Source organism: Heterodontus francisci, chromosome 47 (genome assembly GCF_036365525.1).
Source record: "Heterodontus francisci isolate sHetFra1 chromosome 47, sHetFra1.hap1, whole genome shotgun sequence".
Taxonomy (NCBI): Eukaryota; Metazoa; Chordata; class Chondrichthyes; order Heterodontiformes; family Heterodontidae; genus Heterodontus; species Heterodontus francisci.
In genome coordinates this window covers 15,845,451-15,867,696 of record NC_090417.1, presented here as the reverse complement: position 1 = coordinate 15,867,696, position 22,246 = coordinate 15,845,451, and the positions used below count along the sequence as shown (strand labels likewise).

General features: G+C 44.2%; 1 protein-coding gene across 1 annotated transcript in view; it reads right to left on the bottom strand.

The window, feature by feature from the left end:
* Positions 1–14,004: 14,004 nt before the first annotated feature.
* bin3 (bridging integrator 3) overlaps positions 14,005–22,246 on the bottom strand; it is a 129,764-nt gene continuing 121,522 nt past the window's right edge. Inside the window, exon 9 of the mRNA XM_068023488.1 lies at positions 14,005–15,506. Coding sequence (XP_067879589.1) covers positions 15,360–15,506 — 147 coding nt within the window. The 3' untranslated portion in view covers positions 14,005–15,359. The remainder of the gene's footprint in view (positions 15,507–22,246) is intronic.

Genomic DNA, 22,246 nt, shown 5'->3' with positions numbered 1-22,246 from the left:
CCCTATTTTCTAAGCCATTCTCTGAGTACACGAGGGGGCTGAGGGATAAAAATATTCTGTGCTCGTGAGCGATGAAGATTGAAGGGAAATACGTACCGACATACGAATTAGGAGCAGAAGTAGGCCATTCGGCCCCTCACACCTACTCTGCCATTCATTAGGATCATGGCTGACTTGTGTCTTGAATTCCACACTCCCATCGACTCCCAATAACCTTTCATTGCCTTGCCTAACAAGAATCTATCTGCCTGCACCTTAAAAATATTCAATAACAACAAAAACAAGAAATGCTGGATTCACTCAGCAGGTCTGGCAGCATCTGTGGAAAGCAAAGCAGAGTTAACGTTTTGGGTCAGTGACCCTTCTTCGGAACTCTTATACACCTCCTGCGATTGCAAGGGAAGGTGCCCTGGGACGGGGACGAGGTGGTGGGGGTAATGGAGGAGTGGACCAGGGTGTCGCGGAGGGAACGATCCCTTCGGAATGCTGACAGGGGAAGGGAGGGGAAGATGCGACTGGTAGTGGCATCACGCTGGAGGTGGCGAAAATGACGGAGGATGATCCTTTGGATATGGAGGCGGGTGGGATGAAAAGTGAGGACAAGGGGAACCCTGTCACGGTTCTGGGAGGGAGGGGAAGGGGTGAGGGTAGAGGTGCGGGGAATGGGTCGGACACGGTTGAGGGCCCTGTCAACCACAGTGGGGGGAAATCCTCGGTTGAGGAAAAAGGAGGTCATATCAGAAGCACCGTCATGGAAGGTAGCATCATCAGAGCAGATGCGTCGGAGACAGAGAAACTGGGAGAATGGAATGGAGTCCTTACAGGAGGTAGGGTGTGAAGAAGTGTAGTCGAGGTAGCTGTGGGAGTCAGTGGGCTTATAATGGATATTAGGAGACAACCTATCCCCAGAGATGGAGACAGAGAAGTCGAGGAAGGGAAGGGAAGTGTCAGAGATGGACCATGTAAAGGTGAGAGAAGGGTGGAAATTGGAAGCAAAGTTGATAAAGTTTTCTAGTTCGGGGCAGGAGCAGGAAACGGCACCGATACAGTCATCAATGTACCGGAAAAAGAGTTGGGGGAGGGGTCCTGAGTAGGACTGGAACAAAGAATGCTCGACATATCCCACAAAAAGACAGGCATAACTAGGACCCATGCGGGTACCCAAAGCGACACCTTTTACTTGAAGGAAATGCATGGAGTTGAAGGAGAAGTTGTTCAATGTGAGAACAAGTTCAGCCAGGCGGAGGAGGGTGTTGGTGGATGGGGACTGGTTGGGCCTCTGTTCCAGGAAGAAGCGCAGAGCCCTCAAACCATCCTGGTGGGGGATGGAGGTGTAGAGCGATTGGACGTCCAGAGTGAAGAGGAGGCGGTTGGGACCAGGAAACTGGAAATTGTCAAAATGACGTAGGGCGTCAGAAGAGTCACGGATGTAGGTGGGAAGAGACTGGACCAGCGGAGAAAAGATAGAGTCGAGATAGGAAGAAATAAGTTCAGTGGGGCAGGAGCAGGCTGACACAATGGGTCTGCCGGGACAGTCCCGTTTGTGGATTTTGGGAAGGAGGTAGAAGCGTGCTGTCCGGGGTTGCGGGACTATGAGGTTGGAAGCTGTAGAGGGAAGATCTCCAGAGGAGATGAGGTCAGTGACAGTCCTTTGGACGGTGGCTTGATGTTCGGTGGTGGGGTCATGGTCCAGAGGGAGGTAGGAAGAGGTGTCTGTGAGTTGGCGTTGAGCTTCTGCAAGGTAGAGGTCGGTACGCCATACAACAACAGCACCACCCTTGTCTGCAGGTTTGATGACCATGTCGGGGTTAGACCTGAGAGAACGGAGTGCCTCAAGTTCAGAGGGGGACAGGTTAGAGTGAGTGAGGGGGGCAGAGAAATTGAGACGACCAGTGTCCCGCCGACAGTTTTCAATGAAGAGATCAAGAGCGGCTAAGAGGCCAGGGGGAGGGAGAATGCTGGAGGCGGGTGAATGGGTCTGCTGGTCGGGGGGAGGACTCCTGGTCGAAGAAGTGAGCCCGGAGGCGGAGGCGATGGAAGAAGAGCTCAACGTCATGCCGAGCGCGAAATTCATTGAGGTGGGGGCGTAAGGGGATAAAACTGAGACCTTTGCTGAGTACAGAACGCTCAGCATCAGAGAGGGGGAGGTCAGAGGGTATAGTGAATACACGGCAAGGGGTCAGATCAGAAGGGGTGGGGTCAGAGGGAAGTGAAGCGGAAGGAGGATCTGGAGGGGCATTAGTCCCCATCAGCTGCTGGAGCTTGCGTTCCTTAACACCTGAAAGGAAGAAAAAAAGTTTTTTGTTAATGCGTCGGATGAGACGAAAGATGAGATGAAACTGCGGAATAGAACAGATTTGAGATAAGGTGAGACGGTGCTGCTGGAGAGAGAGGTCCAGTGTGTGCATATGGCAGCGCATAGCACTGAGTGTAGATCTCAGGATGCGGCGAGAGTAGCAGTCCGAGGAACGTTGTATTTCTCGGAGATACCTGTGATCCTGGGTGGTTTCAAAGCATGATGGGTGAAACTGCAGTTGGAATCCACGTGGAATCAGTCGGAGCCGGAGACAGTCACTGAGGAAGGAGATGTGGCTGTGAAAACGAGTTTTGGTAGATACCTTATCAAACACCAGGAGGGAAATAGAAAGCAATGAAGGTGAACAAGGTAAAAGAGACAAACGAAAATCCCGTCGGAGAGAAGAGCAGAACTTCTTCAAGGTAGGCATTCCTGGAAGAGAAGTGGCAGTGAATTAAACACTAAAATAAAAGCAAAATAATGCGGATGCTGGAAATCTGAAACAAAAACAAGAAATGCTGGATTCACTCAGCAGGTCTGGCAGCATCTGTGGAAAGAGAAGCAGAGTTAACGTTTCGGGTCAGTGACCCTTCTTCAATAACCCTGCCTCCACCACCTTCTGCAGCATAAGGTTCCAAAGTCTCACAACCCTGAGAAAAAATTTCTCCTCATCTCTGTCCAAACAGGCTGACCCCTAATTACCAAATAGTGCCCCCTAGTTCTGGACTCACCCACAAAAGGAAACATCCCCTCCACATCCACCTTGTCAAGATCGTTCTGGATCTTATAAACTTCAATCAAGTCTCCCCTCACTCTCCTCAACACCAGTGAAAACAAGCCCAGTCTGTCCAACCTTTCCTCATAAGACAACCCTCTCATTCCAGGTATCAATCTAGTAAACCTCCTCTGAACAACCTCCGACGCAACCTTCCTCAAATAAGGAGACCAAAACTAAACAAGAGTGTTCAAGACATGGTCTCACCAATGCCCTGTCTAACTGAAGCATAACATCCTTACTTTTATTTTCAATTCCTCTCATAGTAAAGGATAACATTCCATTAGCCTTCTTTATGACTTGCTGTACCTGCATCCTAACTTTTTGTGACTCATGCACTAGAACACCTAGGTCCCTCTGCACCTCAGAATTCTGCAGTCGTTCCCCGTTTATGTCATACTCTGCTTTTTAATTCTTCCTGCCAAAGTGAACAACTTCACATTTTTCCACATGATACTCCATCTGCCAGATTTTTGCCCACTCACTCAACCTATCAAAAATCGGTCTGCAACCTCCTTATGTCCTCATCACAACACACTGTTATAACCAGGTGAGAAAGAGGTCTCTGGTTCCCTTTCAGCCTTCACCTGGTCTTCCTATAACAGGGTTTAATATTAAACACACCATGTTTTTAGCTCCCCCTTGGTGAATCCTTGTTCACCGCTTTCCAATTATATGGCAAAGAAACCAGCACAAACAGGTTTTCTTAGGTTTAAACAAGAAAAGTTGCAAGTTATTAAACTTAATCTCTAATTCGGTTGACGCCTACGGATACTCGACGCCCACATTTGCATGCATACGCGATACACACATGCAAATAGAGACAGAAAAGAGAAAAATAAATTGGAAAAGTTTGAGGCAATATCTGAAGAGTTTTTGTTCTGGTTCTTCATGCTCACTGTAGAGTCCTTGATTGTCAGGAGATCTTACTTTTCGTTGGGGCCCAGTATTCTCCATAAACCTTGTTTGCTGCAGGAGATTTATCTCTCTAAGGGTTCATGTGTCTTCAGTGGATTCAGAGGCTTGTGAGAAAGAGATGGGTGCAGACAGGAGAGAGATCTTCTCAGTCCAGGAGCAAACAGACCTTCTGCCCAAACTGTTTGAACAAATTCAAAAAACTCAGGTTGCCCAGCAGGTTAGTCATGTGACCAGCTGGTTTGACCATGTCTGTTTGTGTATTCGGCCACCTTCGCAGTCAACCTGGAATGTGAGCTCCCCCACCTTCAACGTCTGGTGATCAAAAGTCCATTGTGGGTTGAATGGGTCAGGGAATGGCTGCTTTGTCCTCTCAAACACCGCCTGTTAATATGCAAATATCTTTTCCAGCCACGGCTGATCTGTTTAACAAGTCCTTTCTTAACTCGAGGAACAGTTTAAAATCAATGTGCCTCATTCTTGGCAAGTGGGGGCCTAGCATGACAATAATTTCCTACCGATCTTTGTGTCATTTGAAAATTTAGCTACCATGCCATCGCTCCCCTCATCTAAGTCATTGATATAAATTGTAAAAATTTGAGGCCCCAACACACACACCTCGGGAACTCCACTCATCACATCCTGCCAATCAGAAAAGGTCTCATTTCTGCATACTCTGTTTTCTGCCAGCCAGCCAATCTTCTATCGTGCTAATATGTTACCCACGACACCATCAGCTCCTACTTTGCACAATCACCTTTTATGTGGCAACTTGTCAAATGCCTTCTGGAAATCCAAGTACAGTACGTCAACAGGCTCCCCTTTATCCACAGCGCATGTTACTCCTTCAAAGAACTCCAATAAATTGGTTAAACATGATTTCCCCGTCACAAAACCATGTTGACTATTCCCGATACCTTGAGTTTTTCTAAGTGCCCAGCTATAGCCTCCTTAACACTCTTTGCCTTTGTCCCGTGGTATCAACCTTCTTGAATAAAGGGGTTATTATTTGCTACTTTCCACTCAAAGTACCTCGTGTTCCTGGTTGTCGGCGGGAAAAGCACTGGTGAAATTTTCAACCAATTGCTCCCACTTTGGTCCAGAAATGAATAGCATTCCTGGCCAAAGCCCCCACTGGAATAAACTATGAAGAGATTTTTAACCAAGCCACAATTTCCTCTGACTGAGCCACAAGCAAAAGTACCAAATTTTTCAACTTCACAGTCTGATCACATTCTGAAACTAAAGTGGAATATTTGGCTGAAACAGGGAGAAAGTACACCCTCTTGGATGCAATAGGAATAGGAGTCGGCCATTCCGCTTCTCCTGCCTCGTCCACCATTCAATGGCATCAAGGCTGGTCTGTAGCCTAACTCTCCATACTCTTCGACCCATATCCCTTAATACCTTTAGTTCACAAACATCTATCAATCTCAGATTTAAAATTTTACAATTGATCTCGCATCCATTGACATTTGCAGAAGAGAGTTCCAAACTTCTACCAACCCTTTGTGGGGAGAAGTGTTTCCTAATTTCACTCCTGAAAGGTCTGGCTCTAATTTTGAGTCCATGCTCCCTAGTCGTAGACTCCCTCACCCATCAAATCATCACTGAACCTTCTAACTTCCAGGGAATACAACCCGAGTTTGTGTAATTTCTCCTCTTCATTTAACTCTTGGAGTCCAGCTAATATTCTCGTAATCGACACTGCACTCCCTTCCAAGCTCAATATTTCCTTCCTAAGATATGATGCCCAGAACTGCTCACAATACTCCAGCTGTGGCCTAACCAGGGCTTTATAGATCTGAAGCATAACTTCTACCCCCTTGTATTCCAGCATTCCATTAGCCTTCTTTATTACTTTCTGTAGTAAAAGCAAAATACTGCAGGTGCTGGAAATCTGAAATCAAAACAGAAAATGCTGGAAATGCGCAGGTCAGGCAGCATCTGTGGACAGAAAAACAGAGTTAACGTTTCAGGTCAGTGACCTTTCATCAGAACTGGCAAAGGTGAGAAAAGTATTCGGTTTTAAGCAAGTGCAGGAGGGGGAGCTGGTGGGGAAGGTGTGTGGTAGGGAAGAGGGCAGGAGAGATTAAATAACAAAGATACCACGGGACAAAGGCAAAGAGTGTTAATGGCAGAATAATGAGCAGTTCTGTCCAAAAAGCACAACGTGAAAAACAGACACGAGGTGAAAAAATGAAATAAAATAGTTCAAAAATTTTTTTAAAGGGGGACAGTCACGCTGTGAAATTCTTGAACTCAAGGTTGAGTTCCGAGGCTGCAGAGTGCCTAATCCAAAGGTGAGGTGCATTCATCTTCACTGGAACACTGCGGCAGGCCAAGGACAGAAATGTGGGCATGAGAGCAGAGTGGTGTGTTGGAATGGCAAGCAGCCGGAAGCTCGGGGTCATGCTTGCAGACTGAGTGGAGGTGTTCCACAAGGCTGTCAGCCAATCTACACTTGGTCTCCCCAATGTCGAGGCGACTGCATTGTGAGCAGCGAATATACAGTTGCTTAAAAGCTATCACTTTTCTCACCTTTGCCAGTACTGATGAAAGTTCACAGACCTGAAACGTTAACTCTCTTTTTCTCGCCACAGATGCTGCCTGACCAGCGCATTTCCAGCACTTTCTGTTTTGATTATTTTTTTCTGTACCTGTTCAGCACAATTTCATGATCTATGTACCTGGACCCCAAGTCTCTTTGGACCTCCACTGTTCTATCCTTTTTAGGTCCATAGTGGGCAACCTCACATTTGCCAATTTTGAAATCCGTTTGTCCGTTATATCTCACGATTTAATGGGTGCATTAACCTTGCTGACAATACAACTTATCTTTGTGTCGTCGGCAAATTTAGATATGTGGCTTTCTATCCACATGGTGTTGATAAATATGGTCAATATTTGAGGCCCCTAACATAGATTCTTGCAGGTCACCACTCGTCACATCCTGCCAATTACAGTGCCTGCCTATTATCCCTACTCTCTGTTTGCTGTCGTTCAGCCAATTTCCAAACCAGGGTCATTAATCTGTCCTCAACTCCATGAGACTCAACTTTACCCAATAGCCTCTTTTGAGGGACTTCATCAAATGCCTTCTATTAGTCCGCATGAATAACATCCATAGACATTTCCCTGTCCACTCCTGCAATCACCTCTTCAAAAAATTCAAATCATTCGTCAAGCATGACCTCCCCTTTCAAATCTATTCTGCCTCTCTGTCATCAGCTCAAAAATCGATGCAATCTTTCATGAACAGATTGGCACAAAACAACAGCAGAGCAAAAACCGAAACGCATCCAAAAATCACCGAGCTGACGAATTTCACAGAAATTGCAAACAACAGAGTTTCACGAGCTGAGCATTGTAAAATCAAGTTGCACAGTTACGTGCCAAGCTGTGGGATGGGGTGTGTGGGGGGGTTGATGCACAGAGAATAATGGGTATGGGTCATGCCCCAGATCCTTCACTTCTGCAGAAACAATGGCAAAGCCTTCAGACTGAGTGAGTCCCTCTTGAAAGAAAAGGTTTGCATCAATCTCACACCTTTCACAATCTGAAAGCACCTCATTACCAATGAAATACATTTGAATTGTCGTCACTGCAGCAGCCAATTTGTGCACAGCAAGATGCCACAAAAAGTAAATGAGATAACGACCAGATCATCTCCTTTTGCTAAGTGGTGACTGAGGGATAAGTAGCAACCAGGACGACTTCCCCAACTTTTCTTCGAATCATTTCACAGGATCTTGTACCTCACCCGGAGAGTGGAGACGGGGCCAGTTTGATCCAAAAGATGGCACCTCCGACAGTCGTGCACTGAAGCGTTAGCCCACATTATAGGCTCAAGCCTCGGGAGTGGGACTTGGAACTTGCAAGCTTCTGATTCAGAGGCAAGAATTCTACCTACCGGTGAACCAGGGGTCTGTGAAGCACAGGACACCGAAAGTAGACGTAGAGTTCGGAAAGATAAGTACAAGAGTGAAATCTAATACTTTTCCATTGCTCCAACTACTGTTGTACTGCCTAATTCTGCCTGGTGGTTCCCGAGACATAGTGACCCAATTGTTAGTAAATAAACAGCTGCCCTGATCAGAATACAATTGCCTCCTGGATCAATTTGGTTGTGGGAAACTATTTCCATTGGTTAGGACGAGGGGGCATCGTCTAAAAGTCAGAGCCAGACCTTTCAGGCGTGCAATCAGGAAACACTTAAACACACAAAGGGTGCTGGAAGTTTGGAACTCTCTTCTGCAAACAGCAACTGATGCCAGATAAATTGTTAATTTTCAAACTGAGAATGATAGATTTAAGTTAACCAGAATTAAGGGATAAAGGGAAAAGGCAGGTATGTGGAGTAGCCACGATTCATTGAAAGGTCGGACAGGCTGGAGGGACTCTGTTCCTCTGTCCCTCATGACCTGAGGCATATATCACTTGGGCCGATATGGCCTCTCTATTCACCATGTTAGGAGGTAGTTTTCAGTAAATTTCTCCACTTTGACCATTAAAGATTGCCTTATATTTCGGAAACAACTGATAGTTCAAACCAGCTTGGCAGGTGACCAGATCCACTCGAACAGAACCCCATGCATAACCTCATTGAAATGTTGGGTTGTCTTGACTTTTTGGGTTTCTCAGGATGCGGGCAGAAGCCACTTCAGTTAAGTGTGAAGCAAGTCTGCTGAGAGCGGAATTAAATGTGGAATTAAGACCCGTTATGAGGTAGCAGGTTCTCTTTCATGCTTACCTTATTCCAAAAACAAATTAATCAGAAATAGCAATTTCAGTTTCACAATTTGGAGTTCATCACTCTTGTGACCTCTGGGTTTCTCATCAGATCCAATGCCCAAATCACCAGTCGATTATACTCACATGATCAAGAAGCCATTGAACTTTCACTGCACTTTATCCAGGTCTTGTTTTTTTTGGTTCGTCACTAAACTCTGCACATTTCTTGAGTTTCACGAAACTCAAAAGGCATAAACTTAGACTGTTGTGTCATTTACATCAAAAGGCTCTATCCCCTCTGAACTCAGTTGTTCACTGTTGGTTTGCTCCATCTGCTCCTCACCATCATACAGACTCCAGGACAAGGAAGAAGTGGTCAGCTGCCCACTTGACCACAGTCATGCTCACAGCCACCGAGCAGTCCAAAAATAACACAACATGCTTCACTTAATGTGCTGCAGGTCACCTTCGTGAGGGGCAGCCTTGGCACCTACTGAATGGATCAACATTATCAACTCAATGTGTGGAAGGGAAGTTTAAAATAAAATTTCAACAATGAGTAAGGCATCTTTTTTTTCATTACAGTATTGTCCTTGACCCATTAGTTAACTGAAATACTTCCACATTTCAGTCAGCTACTGTGAACAGCACCAACGCTCCAATAACATGCTCCTTCATAAAACCATTTGTAATCTTTTTGGGGCTTGGCTGTATTTTCAAAAGGATGGATTTGTGACATGTGAATGTGGGAGACCAGCCAGGATGCGTTGGAATAGGTTCCAGCAGAGACATGGCATCTGGAATCTGAGGCAAAGTCTGTGGGCGCATCAGGGTAATTGTGGATGAATTAGAGAGGTCTACTCCTTCAACAGCAAGGAAAATCCCAGCTAGAATGAGTCTGGCCCTCAGGCCCCCATGAAAAAACAAATCATTCCATTGAATTCTGATTAATTAATTAATTTTTTATTTGTAACGGGGAGTGTGGAGACCTTCCATTTCCTTGGAAGCCCTCGAACTAGGACAGTTTAGCAATCCTTTGAGGTTTGAGTTCCTTCGAAGGGATCTGCCCAAGTTGTTTGCTGGAGACTGTGCACCATCAGATGAATCATGAGTTCGCTTTGGAAAAAAGCAGAAATTGTGGGGTGTTTTTGCATTTGGCAAGCTGAGACTTCTGAACCCTACCACCTTCTACAGCACTCCCACACCCCTTCTTCCCCCATCGTGGCAAATATTGCCCATCCCCTTTCAATTAGTGAACACAAATTTTGGCATGGACTCGAGGGGCTGAATGGCCTCCTCCTTGGCTGTAAAATGAGTCTACGACTGTTTCAGAAAAGGTACAGATTGTCCTGGGAAGGCAAGTTTTCGGCTATCTTCAAAATGGAAATAAGAGTTGTCCAGTGGCTCATTTCAGAAAAGCAAAGGGTAACCACACCAGACAAATCTCAGGGTCCCAGCTGCAACGTGCTTTCAGTGCAGAGTGAATGGAACACAGCAGCACAACTGGTCCCTGTGTCAGTGAGTGGAAAATCAGCCTCAGTTCCCATTCCTCATTGTATCCACTGGCTCTGCTGATAATCAGGTAAGACAGATTCAGGTGCTGACTTGATATCCCCACATCGCCAAATCGTCTGGACTCACACAGGTTGAACAACCACCTTGGCAAGGTACACTAGGGAAAGTTCCATCAATGAGACTGTGCGCCTTCAGCAGAATTGGTTGGTAGAGGAGGAACGAAAGAGGGCTTTCAAACTTTCAACCTATTGAATACGAGATCAGACATCAGGCAAGAATTAATCCAGTCACTGTAATCTCTCAAGTCACTGCAGCAAGTTAACTGTTCTCAGGTCACGGAGCAGAGAGCAACACGCACAACAGAGACAACACTCTGTGACTACAAGACGAGAGTCATTTCCAAGAATTGCCAAGTGCACAACACTGTCTTCCCAGCGTAAATGTCTTGTTTCTCGTCCACGGGAGTCTCACTGCTCAGCTGGCATGGACAACACTAAAGCAACTTGGGCAGCTTCCTTCGAAGGAATTAAATCATTCTCTTAAACCTTAACCAGTTCCAGGGCCTCCAAGCAGATTAAAAATTTTAATAAAAACCACTCCGCACAGGTACAACATCAAGAGCCTGCAATGCGAGGCCCTCGCAGCTGCTGGCTGTGATTTGTTTGGGTGCCCAGAATGGAATAGCAAAATTTGTTCATGGGAAGCTGTGGCCATTTCAATGGAATGATTCCTGCCTTGGTAAAACAGGTGACTCTCCTGTACCAGGAACCAAAGATCAAGTCATTGCAGTCAAGAACAAACGGCTGGACTAATGAACAAGTGGATCTCATCCTTTCCCCAAACTGCTCCACCTCCCTCTTCTCCTTCCCCCTATTCGTTCCTCCCTCTGCCTTTCCACTCTCCTTAAAACCCACCTCTTGCACCAAGTTATTGCTCACCCCTCCTTCTCTTCATTGGTTGTATTTTCCTCAGTGCTGTGGGATGCTTCTCGACATGATGTAAACACTGTTGTTCACAAGGCCTCATGATCCCCTACAGCAGCGCACCACCGAGGAACAAAGAACATTTTTTTGTAACGTGCAGCTGTGAAAGACACATCAGATTCTTTTTTCCTTCTTGCAACTACGTTCATGTTCCTTCAAAGTAATTTTTTTTTAAATTAAGTGTGGTTGTGTCCAGTCTCCTGAGAGGGGCAACAGGTCCCCATGCAAAGTGGAGGTGTTGCACTGTAGTTGCAAACATGACTCGAAGCTCCAGCCTGCATCTTATCACACCGGTATAGTCTGGCAAAGTCGGAACATTTGGCATCTTGGGTTTATGATAAGCATCTCAACTCAACGTACTTTCAGAAAAACTATAATTCTAGATTTCAACATGAAACGCACTCTTGGTGAAAGTAACGGGAGTGTTTTATCCATCTTGTGCTGTCTTATCATCACTTATCCCCATCACAATCACAACAATTTTAGACGTTCCAGGTAGCTAAAAGCAGATTCCTCCAACGTGAGAGATCTTCAGAATAAAAATAGAAATTTACCTCAATTTGATAATTTAGATGTACCCTCTCAAATCTCAGAGAAAGACAGCTTAAAATAGTTTCGTGTTGTTATCAGGGCTCCAAGCTCTCTGGTTACTTGCAAGTCCACTCAGGAACAGTGAACGGATGGTATTAATTACACAATTAGGGAGCTTGCTGTGGCAGTGTTTACTTGGTACAGAGCTGTGTGGTGGTCACGTCACAAGTTCCTAACTGGCTGTGGGGAAATATCAGGTCACAGTTTAAAGTGAGGATGCATAAAACTAAAAAATTTGCAGGTCCAGATCGCACCGGACTAGTTGCTGCATTTAGGTGCATTTTTTGCCTTCATGTTTGTATCAGAATAGAGCATCTTGTGTTACTGAAACTTTAGGGAGGATTTTACTGTAATCCTCTTTACTTGTAAGGTAGGGTTAACAATTGTTTTGATGAGGAATAGTATGTTTATTTTTTTAACGCAGGCAGATAAAAGGGACATTGATCTATTTCACATTTTACAAACAATCTGTGTAATTGTTTGATGTTGCAATTGTCATGTGGAGCAGTTGGGCGAGACCCCGTCTGTTCGCCATTGCATTTAGAAATTCAAAAATAGACCCGCAGTTGCTGAAATTTGCAGACAGATACTTTTTAAATGGGATTCTGATTCATCAGGTCAAGAATAGTTGCAGTTACACAAACATTCCAGTGGGGGCCAGTGTCCCCCATTGTACAATCCCCACACACAAAATATCCCCCCGTTCCTTGAAAGGATTACTCCAATATTGCAACTTAGAGGAAAGTTATGGAGAGCAAGGGAAAAGTTCATATTGGCTCAGACCAATGGATCTGGGCTGGCATAAAAATGTATTGAGCTGCTCTAGAAGCAGGTCAACCTTTTCCAAAAACAGCAGCTCTGAAGTGGCTCAGGAAAGACCCAAAATATTCAGCCCCAGAAGCATTAAACTTGACCACTCAAATAGTCACTCAGTGACAGAGAGCGCACAGGTGAGACACAGAGGAACAGAAAGACGAGAAAAGCTGACGGGACAAATCCAATCCCTCATGCACATTCATGTTTCGCAACAATAACATTGGTGGCAAGTCTTATACAGAATTTTACAGTCATTGTTTTGTACCTTCAGGTATAGTCCATTCGAAATTGATTATGTAGAGCCTTAAACTGTTTGCAGCGGATTCCTTGGAAGAGTCCTGCATCTTGCAATCAGCCCATTAATCAATCAAATAAGAGTGACCCGTGAGGACAAATCAGTCCCAGTTAAAGAGTCTTGATAATGCCTCGGATTCCATCATTTTTAAAACACCTTGACTTTTCATACTAAATAGAAGCCTTAAACATAAATCATATTTTCTGCAGTGTCTTTAACACGACACCCAGTACTTGGAAAATGGTGTTGTGAATTCAAAACGCACAAGTTTACAGCAAACATGGAATGCTGAAAGGTTAAATATTCTTCCAGGGTTTGACAGGGGAGATGCTGAGAGGCTGCTTCCCAGGGCTCTCCAACTCAAGTCCAGAACAACAGGATAAGGGGTCAGCCATTTAATATTGAGATGAGGAGAAATTTCTTCACTCAGAGGCTTGTGAATCTTTGGAATTCTCTACACAGGAGCATTGTGCATTCTCCATCCTTGAGTATCTTTAAGGTTGAGATAGACAGATTTTTGATCTCTCAGGGAATCGAGGGATATGGGGAGTGCGCGGGAAAGTGTTGAAGTCCAAGATCAGCAATGATCTTACTGAACGGCGGAGCAGGCTTGAGGGACCATGTGACCTTCCCTGCTCCTATTTCTTATACCCTGCAGAGGCCACTGGGCCCATCCAGAGTCTCAATTCTATCTTCCTTCCATCCATTGGCAAGGAACTTTAAGTATACCGATGAGCAAAATAGAGGCCAGGACCTCACGTGCTCGGACGAGGTTGGTTGGATATGGCTCCCTCTATTTTCCACTCTTGGCTGGTGGCTCAGAATGATTTCCTTCCAATCATGCAGCAGTGTCCTTGTGACGTTGCCACTGTTGGCAGGCAGCGATGATTCATTCTGACTTGCTTCCTCCTTCTTCCTCCCACCTATCAGCCTCCGCCTGATGTATGATGGCAACAGCACACCCGAGAAGTGGCATTCACCTGTGAGGGAATCACGTTATCCCACCACTTCCCAGTATTGATAGATGTGGGCCCTGTTAACTGGGTGATCCCATCACAAGGTACAAGAATCAGTATCACGCTGCTCCAGTGAGATATTTAATGGAGTTCACACATGATCGACATTATTTACAAACATTACAAAATTACATCTTTTTAAAGCTACTTTAGAGTGCAAAGTTAAGAACCGTTTATCAGCTAGTGCATTTTTCTGAAATCACAAAGAGAAATAAGTCAAACAGCTACATTTTCTGTCACTCTTCAATCTGCAGAAGAATTCCATGTTTTCTTCATTCCTCACCCTCTCTATCCTGATGGTTTCATGATATTTTTAAGTTCTATTGGGAGACGTCAGCAGTGTGAGGACACTACTTCATGGCTGAACTCAAACACGACACTTATCATGAGGCAAGGAGGGAGCTCAGAGACACACCGAACAGCAGTTTTGTACAGGGCTGTGTGCAGTATTTCAAAATGTACAATAAAAAAAGTGTCCAAGCTTATTGCCTCCTTGGACCCCAAATCCAATGATTTAAATATGCCTTCAAGCACAGACCCCCAAAAATCTTAGGGTTTATTCACCAGTAAAACAGCTACACCAACAGCCCTTTCCCAACTTCAAAATCAAACAACAAACCACTCATTGAGCTGCATATGGCCAGTGGCCTGTAGTTTGGACATCCTTAAGGATATATTAAAATTATTTCTGTAGTGTTGGTACAATGCTAAGTTCATCAACCCTTGGCCTCTCACCTGTAATTTTCACTAATAACAATTTAAATGGCCCCTTTAAATTAATTACTTTCGGCTGCTGTTGAAATTTAAATACAACTTTCTTATTGCTGTATTAAACTGACTGGATCCCCTTCAAAAGTATGAAAATGCCCTATTGAAACACCATTCCCCTGGCTATTGGACAGTGGTTTCAACAAACTGGGATGTTAAGGGTTCACTGGAACTGCAAATCTTGTGGTCAGTTGTATCTTTAATGCTAATTTTTTCACAGGTTGTTTCCTCCAAGCCACCGTGGCCAGAGAGGAAAGAGAGAGGTTCATGGCCCACTCCTCCTGGACCCCAAGCTATGCTTCTGAGGATATGCAAGGGGTGGTATCCAAGCTCTTGATAAACAATAAGGAAGAGGAGTCAGCCATTTACCATCATGTCCTACCTTCCTGTCAAACTGCAGGATTGGCAGAACCCTGAGAACAGGTCATGCACTGCCCAACACTTTTGACGTGCGGATGTGAAGAATGGGTTAAGAGGTTAAAAGTGGAAGAACTCTGAATCACAATCCATCAACATTGCTGCTTTTCCCCAACCCCCATCAAGGACTGTACTCTCAAATGATTCCGCAGTTACACACAAACGTGGATTACTCTGAACTCTCAAAGACTAAACCCAGCAACGATTAACTGTGCACTTTACGTGTCACTTTTCTAGTTCAATCATCTGCCACGATAGACAGAGCCCGGAGATCATTCAGTTTAGCTTCGTTTTCCTTCTCCCGTTCTTCGTCAGTGATTCCCTGCTGATCAATCTGGCCCGTGAGATCCCCAAATATCTTGGACATTTCTGTATAGTACACGACCTGCAGCAGAAAGAGAAAAAGGACATGAAGCTGATGTTCTGAAATTGCACTGCTCCGACTCTGCAACAGATGTCAACTTTGAAGTGAAAGCAGGGTCAACCTGCTATTCTGGCCAAGCACATTTAATTGGAGGTTGCCCACCTTCAATGTGCCATTGTTGCCTTGATTTACATCACCCTTGTTTTCAAATCCCTCCATGGCCTCGCCCCTCCTTATCTCTAACTTCCTCCGGCCCTACAACCCTCAGATATCTGCGCTCATCTATTTCTGGCCTCCTCTGGATTCCTTATTTCCATCACTCCACCATTGGTCCACTGGCGGCAGTACCTTCAGCTGCCTGGGTCTTAAGCTCTGGATTTTCTTCCCTAAACCTCTCCACCTCTCTTTGCTCCTTGAAACTTACCTCTTTGACCAAGCTTGCAGCCATCTATTCCAATATCTCCTGATGTGCCTTGGCGTCTAATGTTGCATTATAATGCTCCTGAGATGCACCTTGGGACGGTTTGTTACATTAAAGGCAGTATTAACATGAAACTTGCTGTGACTGCATGGTGCTGGCTGGCATTTAAGCAGCATGACTAATGGAGACTCACAATTAAATTGTGTACCTGCATGACTGTGCACTGATCATACTGCTTGGAGCTTGTTGATTGCAATCGGTGCTGTCCCATCAATATATAAACAGGGCTTTTCAGGATATCTCAAACCACTTTACAGCCAATGAATTACTTCTCAAGTGTCGTCACTGTTGTAATGTAGGAAGTGCAGCAGACAATTTGCTCACAGCAAGCTCCCACAGACAACAATATTATCATGACCAGTCCATTTTTATAACCAGGTTGTTTCAAGGATGAAAATTTGGCCAGGACACCAGGAAGAAATCCGCTGCTCGTCTTTGAAATAGTGGCCATGGGATCTTGTACATCCACCTGGGAGGGCAGAGAGGGCCTCGGTTTAACATCTCGTTTGAAAGACGGCACCTCCGACTGTGAGGCAATCCCTCAGAACCACATTGGGGTGTCAGCCTGGAGAATGTGCTCATATTTACAGAGTGGGGAATTGGACCCATGATCTACTGAGTCACGTGAGAGGGCTCTCAACTGAGCCACAACTGGCAACTCTGCTTCAAGTCATGGAAACAGGAGAGCATTAGAGACTTTTTAAATTCTGTCTTACAGAAGAAAATATGAAATAGGAGCTGGAGTCGGCCATTCTGCCCTTCAAACCTGATCCACCATCGAATCGAGCAGGGAGAATCTTCAACCTTGCTGCATTCTCCACATATCCCTTAATTCCCTGAGTACACAACAATCTATCCATCTTGAATATACCCATCGACTGAGCATCCACAGCCCTCTGGGGTAGAAAATCCCGAAGATTCACAACTCTCTGAGGGGAGAAATTTCTGCTCATCTCAGGCTGAAACGGTCCTTATTCTAAACTATGTCCTCCAGTTCTCGACTCTCCAGCGAGGGGAAACATCCTTCCAGCATCTACCCTGTCAAACCTCTCCAGAATTTTCTATGTTTCAACAAGATTACCTCTCATCCTTCTAACTCGAGGTAACAGAGGCCGAGTCCATTCAATCTCTCCTCACGGGACAATCCGTTCATTCTAGATTCAGGCCAATGAACCTTGGTTGCATGCTCTCTAAAACAAGTATATCCTTCCTTAGCTAATGAGACCAAAACTGTACGCAGTATTCCTACTATGAGACTACAATCCCTATGTCATCAAGGCTAACATGACTTTTGCCGTGCTAATTCCTCGTTGTAACTTGCATGTTAACTTTCTATGATTTGTGAACAGGGACATCACGTAAAGAATTTCCAGCCTTTGGTATGAAGTAAAACAACCCTTGGAGTCTGTGTTGCTTTTGGGAATTCTGACAAAAATGGTCATGGATTGGTTTTTCACTGGCAGGCTGGAAATCTCAGCATGGTACAAAACATCAAAAGGAGCCATGCAATTCACGTAAACTTGTCAATCAGGTTTAGTTTTAACTATTATTCCCCAAAACAGCCAGCCTCAAAGTGAACTGGACGACCAACAATGCAGAAAGCAGACCTTGAATAGAAATGCTTCCGCTTTTTAGGCCATACAATGTTTTTTTGTTTTCTGTGTAGGTATTGCCTTCCACGTGGCACCCATCAGAACTAATTTGCTGAGCTGTCAGATATATTCCGGACGTGAAAGATACCACAATGGCCCAGATTTTGCAGTCAGCAGTGAATGCATTACGCTTATAGCTGCCAAGAGTGTTTTCACGGGTTTTTGAGCAGTAACGGATCGTCATCAGATGTCTGATAAAGGGCAGTGCCCTTCACAGGAGATTTAGGATCTGTGTGAACATGGCAAACAACAGTGCGTCTCTTCAATTAATCTGATTCAAAAATTGTCACTGAGGCATGCATGATCTAAACAGGACGTGCTCAACAAAGAATAGTTCATTCCTTGTAAAATCATGGACAGAAAGCAAAAGAAAGAAAGAGAGAAAGAAAGAGAGAAAGATGGGACTAAGAGAGAGAGTTGAAAGAGATAGAAAAAGTAAAATATAAAATCTGATGGAATGAGTCTCCACACTCATAAAAGTTAACTTTCAATGCCAGAGAGGTTGTTTGGCATTAATTAATTCTTAGCACACTGTTAAAAATTCACTCCCACTTGAATGGACAAGCCTCAACTTTTTCTGACATGTTTGCTTGGTAACCAGTAGATAAGTACATGAACTTGATGCCTTCCATGTATTTGAAGGCCGAGTCCAATCAGCGAGGTTTGAAGGAGCCAAGCTTTTGGAGGAGCAGGGCTATTTGGACAAAGAGATCCGAATTTCCGTGTTAAACCAGGTATGTGTGGACGCTGCAAGTTGCTGTCCGATTTACTTCATACTAACACTAAGTGCCATGAGTGTCACCATTATTTTTGGCACAAAATCTGGGCCTATATTTGTAATATTGGGGAAAACTCCTGCCTTTCTGTGTGTGTGTGTCGAATTAACTTTTTCAAAAAAAAATTCAAAATAGCCGACAGGATCACAAAAGGGGTTTTCAAGTTAGTTTGATAGTTATTTTTGGGTCATGGAAAACCTTGCTCCCAACACAAGATTTTTCAATTGGCAGCAACTAAAATTAAGTACATCCCTCAGTCCACTGAAAACCTCTTGTGCTTACCTACGATAATCTGGGCCATTCATAACAACAGGAGTTCCTGCATCTCTTCAGGCTCGACTTTTCAAGATTGTTTACAAGACTCACTCTTAATGTTGCCAGACAGGATGTGGAATGACCTTTACAAGATCAGATTGTGTCAATCTGCCACGCACCCAAAAAAGTCATCGAGATAAGTTTCCCTTTAACAGGTACATCATTGGAGAGCAATGAGCGAGAGCTGGGTCAATCATCTTGTAAATCATCTGTGCTACAAGGGGAGCCAGAACTAAGGTAAAATGGGAATCTCTTCTGTTGCATTAAGATAATGGTCTCTGAGAGCATTCGGCAGAACTCCAAACTGCTCTCAATTCAAGGCAGTTAATCTTAAAAAAAAAACACACTCCTTCGACCTCCAGCCACTTTACATGGATAACCATCAGGTGACAGAGGTATCAAATAAATAGGGCCACTTACAACTAACAGATCCAACCCTAGAACATAATGAGCATTTTGACTGAGAACAACTTCTCAGGGTCATGACGATGATGTCAGAAGGTTCAACTAGATAAAGGTCACTAGATTTCCAAGTTATTTGTTGTATGCAAAGCACTTTTGATCCATTCTGATCGGCTGAGTAAACTTCCCCGGGTGAGGGAGAAACCATGAAGAGATATTTTCTGTGTAAGATGGGAGAAAGCTGATTTGGATCCCACTTCCGAGGCAGGATGCATATAGCAGGTGAGCAGGGTGTTTGCTGAGACATAATTGGAGATCCTCCTTAACTCTCCCTGCTGGCTTATCTCTCAAGTGTGCTGACCATTCCCTGTCTGGGGAGCTTGAACGCTTCAAAAAACAAAAGAGAACAGATTTTAAAACCTTCGGAAAACTCAAGAAAATAGGGACTGAAACCTTGAGGAAAATCTCAACTCACTTATTCCCCACAACAGCCGGGACGACACAAGAAGGTTGAAGGGAAGAGTCAAGCATTGTGTGGAATGCAATCATTACACATCAAAATAGCAGAAAATCCCACTCAGCATCAACAAATCGACCATGATCCAAGTCCAAAAGGTATCACATGTCTTGGGGCGTTCTTCAATGGACAAACACTCACTCCATTGCTATTTGGGAAATCAACAAATGAATCTACCCGAGGGTGAACACAGAAATTTGGTTCAGAGTTTTTTTTACACTTTTTCAGAAGCAGTATTTAATATTAGTGCAGCTAACTACTGAGCAAATAATTGATAAAAGTGAAACTGTGCAGAAAGCATAATTCTTTTCATTTTGAGACAGAGAAGTGTCAACCTCCAGGTTTCTCCAAACTAAAAAGTGCTTGACATTTGCTGGAAAGGCAGCTCTGATAAATCAATAGTTCACTGTATTGACGAAGAAATTCAGATGACAAATGAGTTCATCCAGACAGACAGTCAAAAAAAAGAGCTTTTGTTACGTGTCTCACTCAAAAGAACAAATATGGATTCTGTACAGTCAACACTGGAATAAGGTGATTTGAACTCTGCAATTATTTGAAAAAAAATAGCAGGAGGTACGAAGAAGACTTTATGATTTTTCAACCAAACGACAAAACATAAGAGATTCTCATCCAACATCACCATGACCCAACACTGAGAACCCAGATGTTATTAGTTGCAATTTTGAAAGAGTTCGGGAGATATCCGCAGTTTACACTTAACACAAGGGAAAGTAAGTACATAGGACATCACCACCTTGCATCCAATGCAAATAGCTCAGTTCACACCATAGTTCTGGCTGACCTCAACTACCCTCAACATTAGAGTTGCCAGATTTTGTTCCTAGATTCAACAACAAATATCGTTGTAGGATAATGTCTCATTTCTGGACTGAGGTGAGGGATAAGATTCCAGTTCTTGGAGACATGTTTGCAGCTTTCGGACCCGAATAAAGGCTGGGAAGAAATCTACAGACAAGAAGTTGATTCAGCTAAGCCTTCAGAGGATTTTATTCTTCAGGATGTTTTCCCATTATACTATTTCAACAACTTCATGTATGAAGCACAGCCATTTCCACGACGGGCACAAGTTTCTATGAAAAAGAGTATCTTTTTTGAAAAAACAGACATTTGGCCTAACAGGTCTTGGGATACTTGATGTCAATGGATAGAAAGTGGACAAAGTGTCCTGAAGTGATCGCTGCTCCCTTCTCCTCAGTCTAAAAAGTCTGCACACAAAGCATGGCTGGCAAGGCACAGGGGCTGGCAGTTATGTAACCAGAAAGCCTCACAATGAGATGTAAAATTCAGTTTTAATGATAACAGTGAAGATTCTTTCACTGTTGAAGTTTTAGTGCAGCTGCCACATAAAAGCTCGATTAACTCACTCAGTCGTACCCCTCCCACACTTCAGCAGACAAGAATGACTTGCATTGATCACAACCTCAGGACAAGCAACAAAGTACTTTTGAAGTGTAGTCACTGTTGGAATGTAGCAAACACTGCAGTCAACTTTGCGCACAGCAAGCTCCCACAAATAGCAATGTGATAGTGACCAGATAATGCGTTTTAGTGATGTTTGTCGAGGAATAAATAAATATCAGCCAGGACACCTGAGGGGACAGATGGGGGCCTCACTTTAACATCTCACACCTGGTACAGCACGGGGAGTGTCCTCCTAGGTTATTTGCTCGAATCCTTGGATGGGTCTTGAACCCACAACCTTATGATTCCAGATGCAAGAGTACAGCCCACCAACCCATGGCCAAGACATAAAAACCAGCCTGTAAAATGCTGCAGCTATTATATTAATGACACCACACCAGGTTCGAGTAAACCTAACTTCTTTCTGTTCAGAGTAAATGTGGGTCAAGCAGAATCATCATATTTTGAAATGGCTTCCACCATACAAATACAGACACTTGTCTGACACTGAGATGTTAGTAGGACATTGAGTGCATTCATAAAAATTCCATGTCATGTTATGCTTTTGGCCTGAATGGAGGCATTCAAACACAGGCTGGTGATGGCTCTGCTCACACCTCCATTCAGTCTGCAAGCGTGACACTGAGCGAGTCCCGCTAAAGGGGTAAAAAAAAATTTTTAACAAGCCCTAAACTTGATTGCACTTAGAACGCTCCTGAACATGGGTTTGTGGGCATTGCCATCAGTTAGCAGAAAGGTCTGAATATACACAAGCTGGGTTAAGGAGGACAGAAAGCCAGTGGTTTGTACAGGCCTCCAGAAATGTCAAAAGAACTGCTGTTTTGTGTTTGTTATTCAAACTTTTATTCACACTCCAATTCGAGCCAACAGGAAATTGCAGGCAGGAACAGGATCATTTCTGCGACTGACTCAGTCAAGGAACGAGGGGGCTCAATCTCCTTTTCCTGATTTTAAAAAAAACTGATATTTAAATCTTCCTATGTCAGACCGAGTAATTATTTATTCTGGATATCTTGGGTTGAAGACTTGCTTTAAATAGTCATGGTTAAATTCCGACGCAATTGGTTTTCATCAGCCCTTAGTGATTTTGAGTGAACCCATTAAAAGTAATCGGCTCCATTCCAGTGTAGCAACTGCCTCCAGATGGTGATCTGTGCTCGCAAGACTCTTTT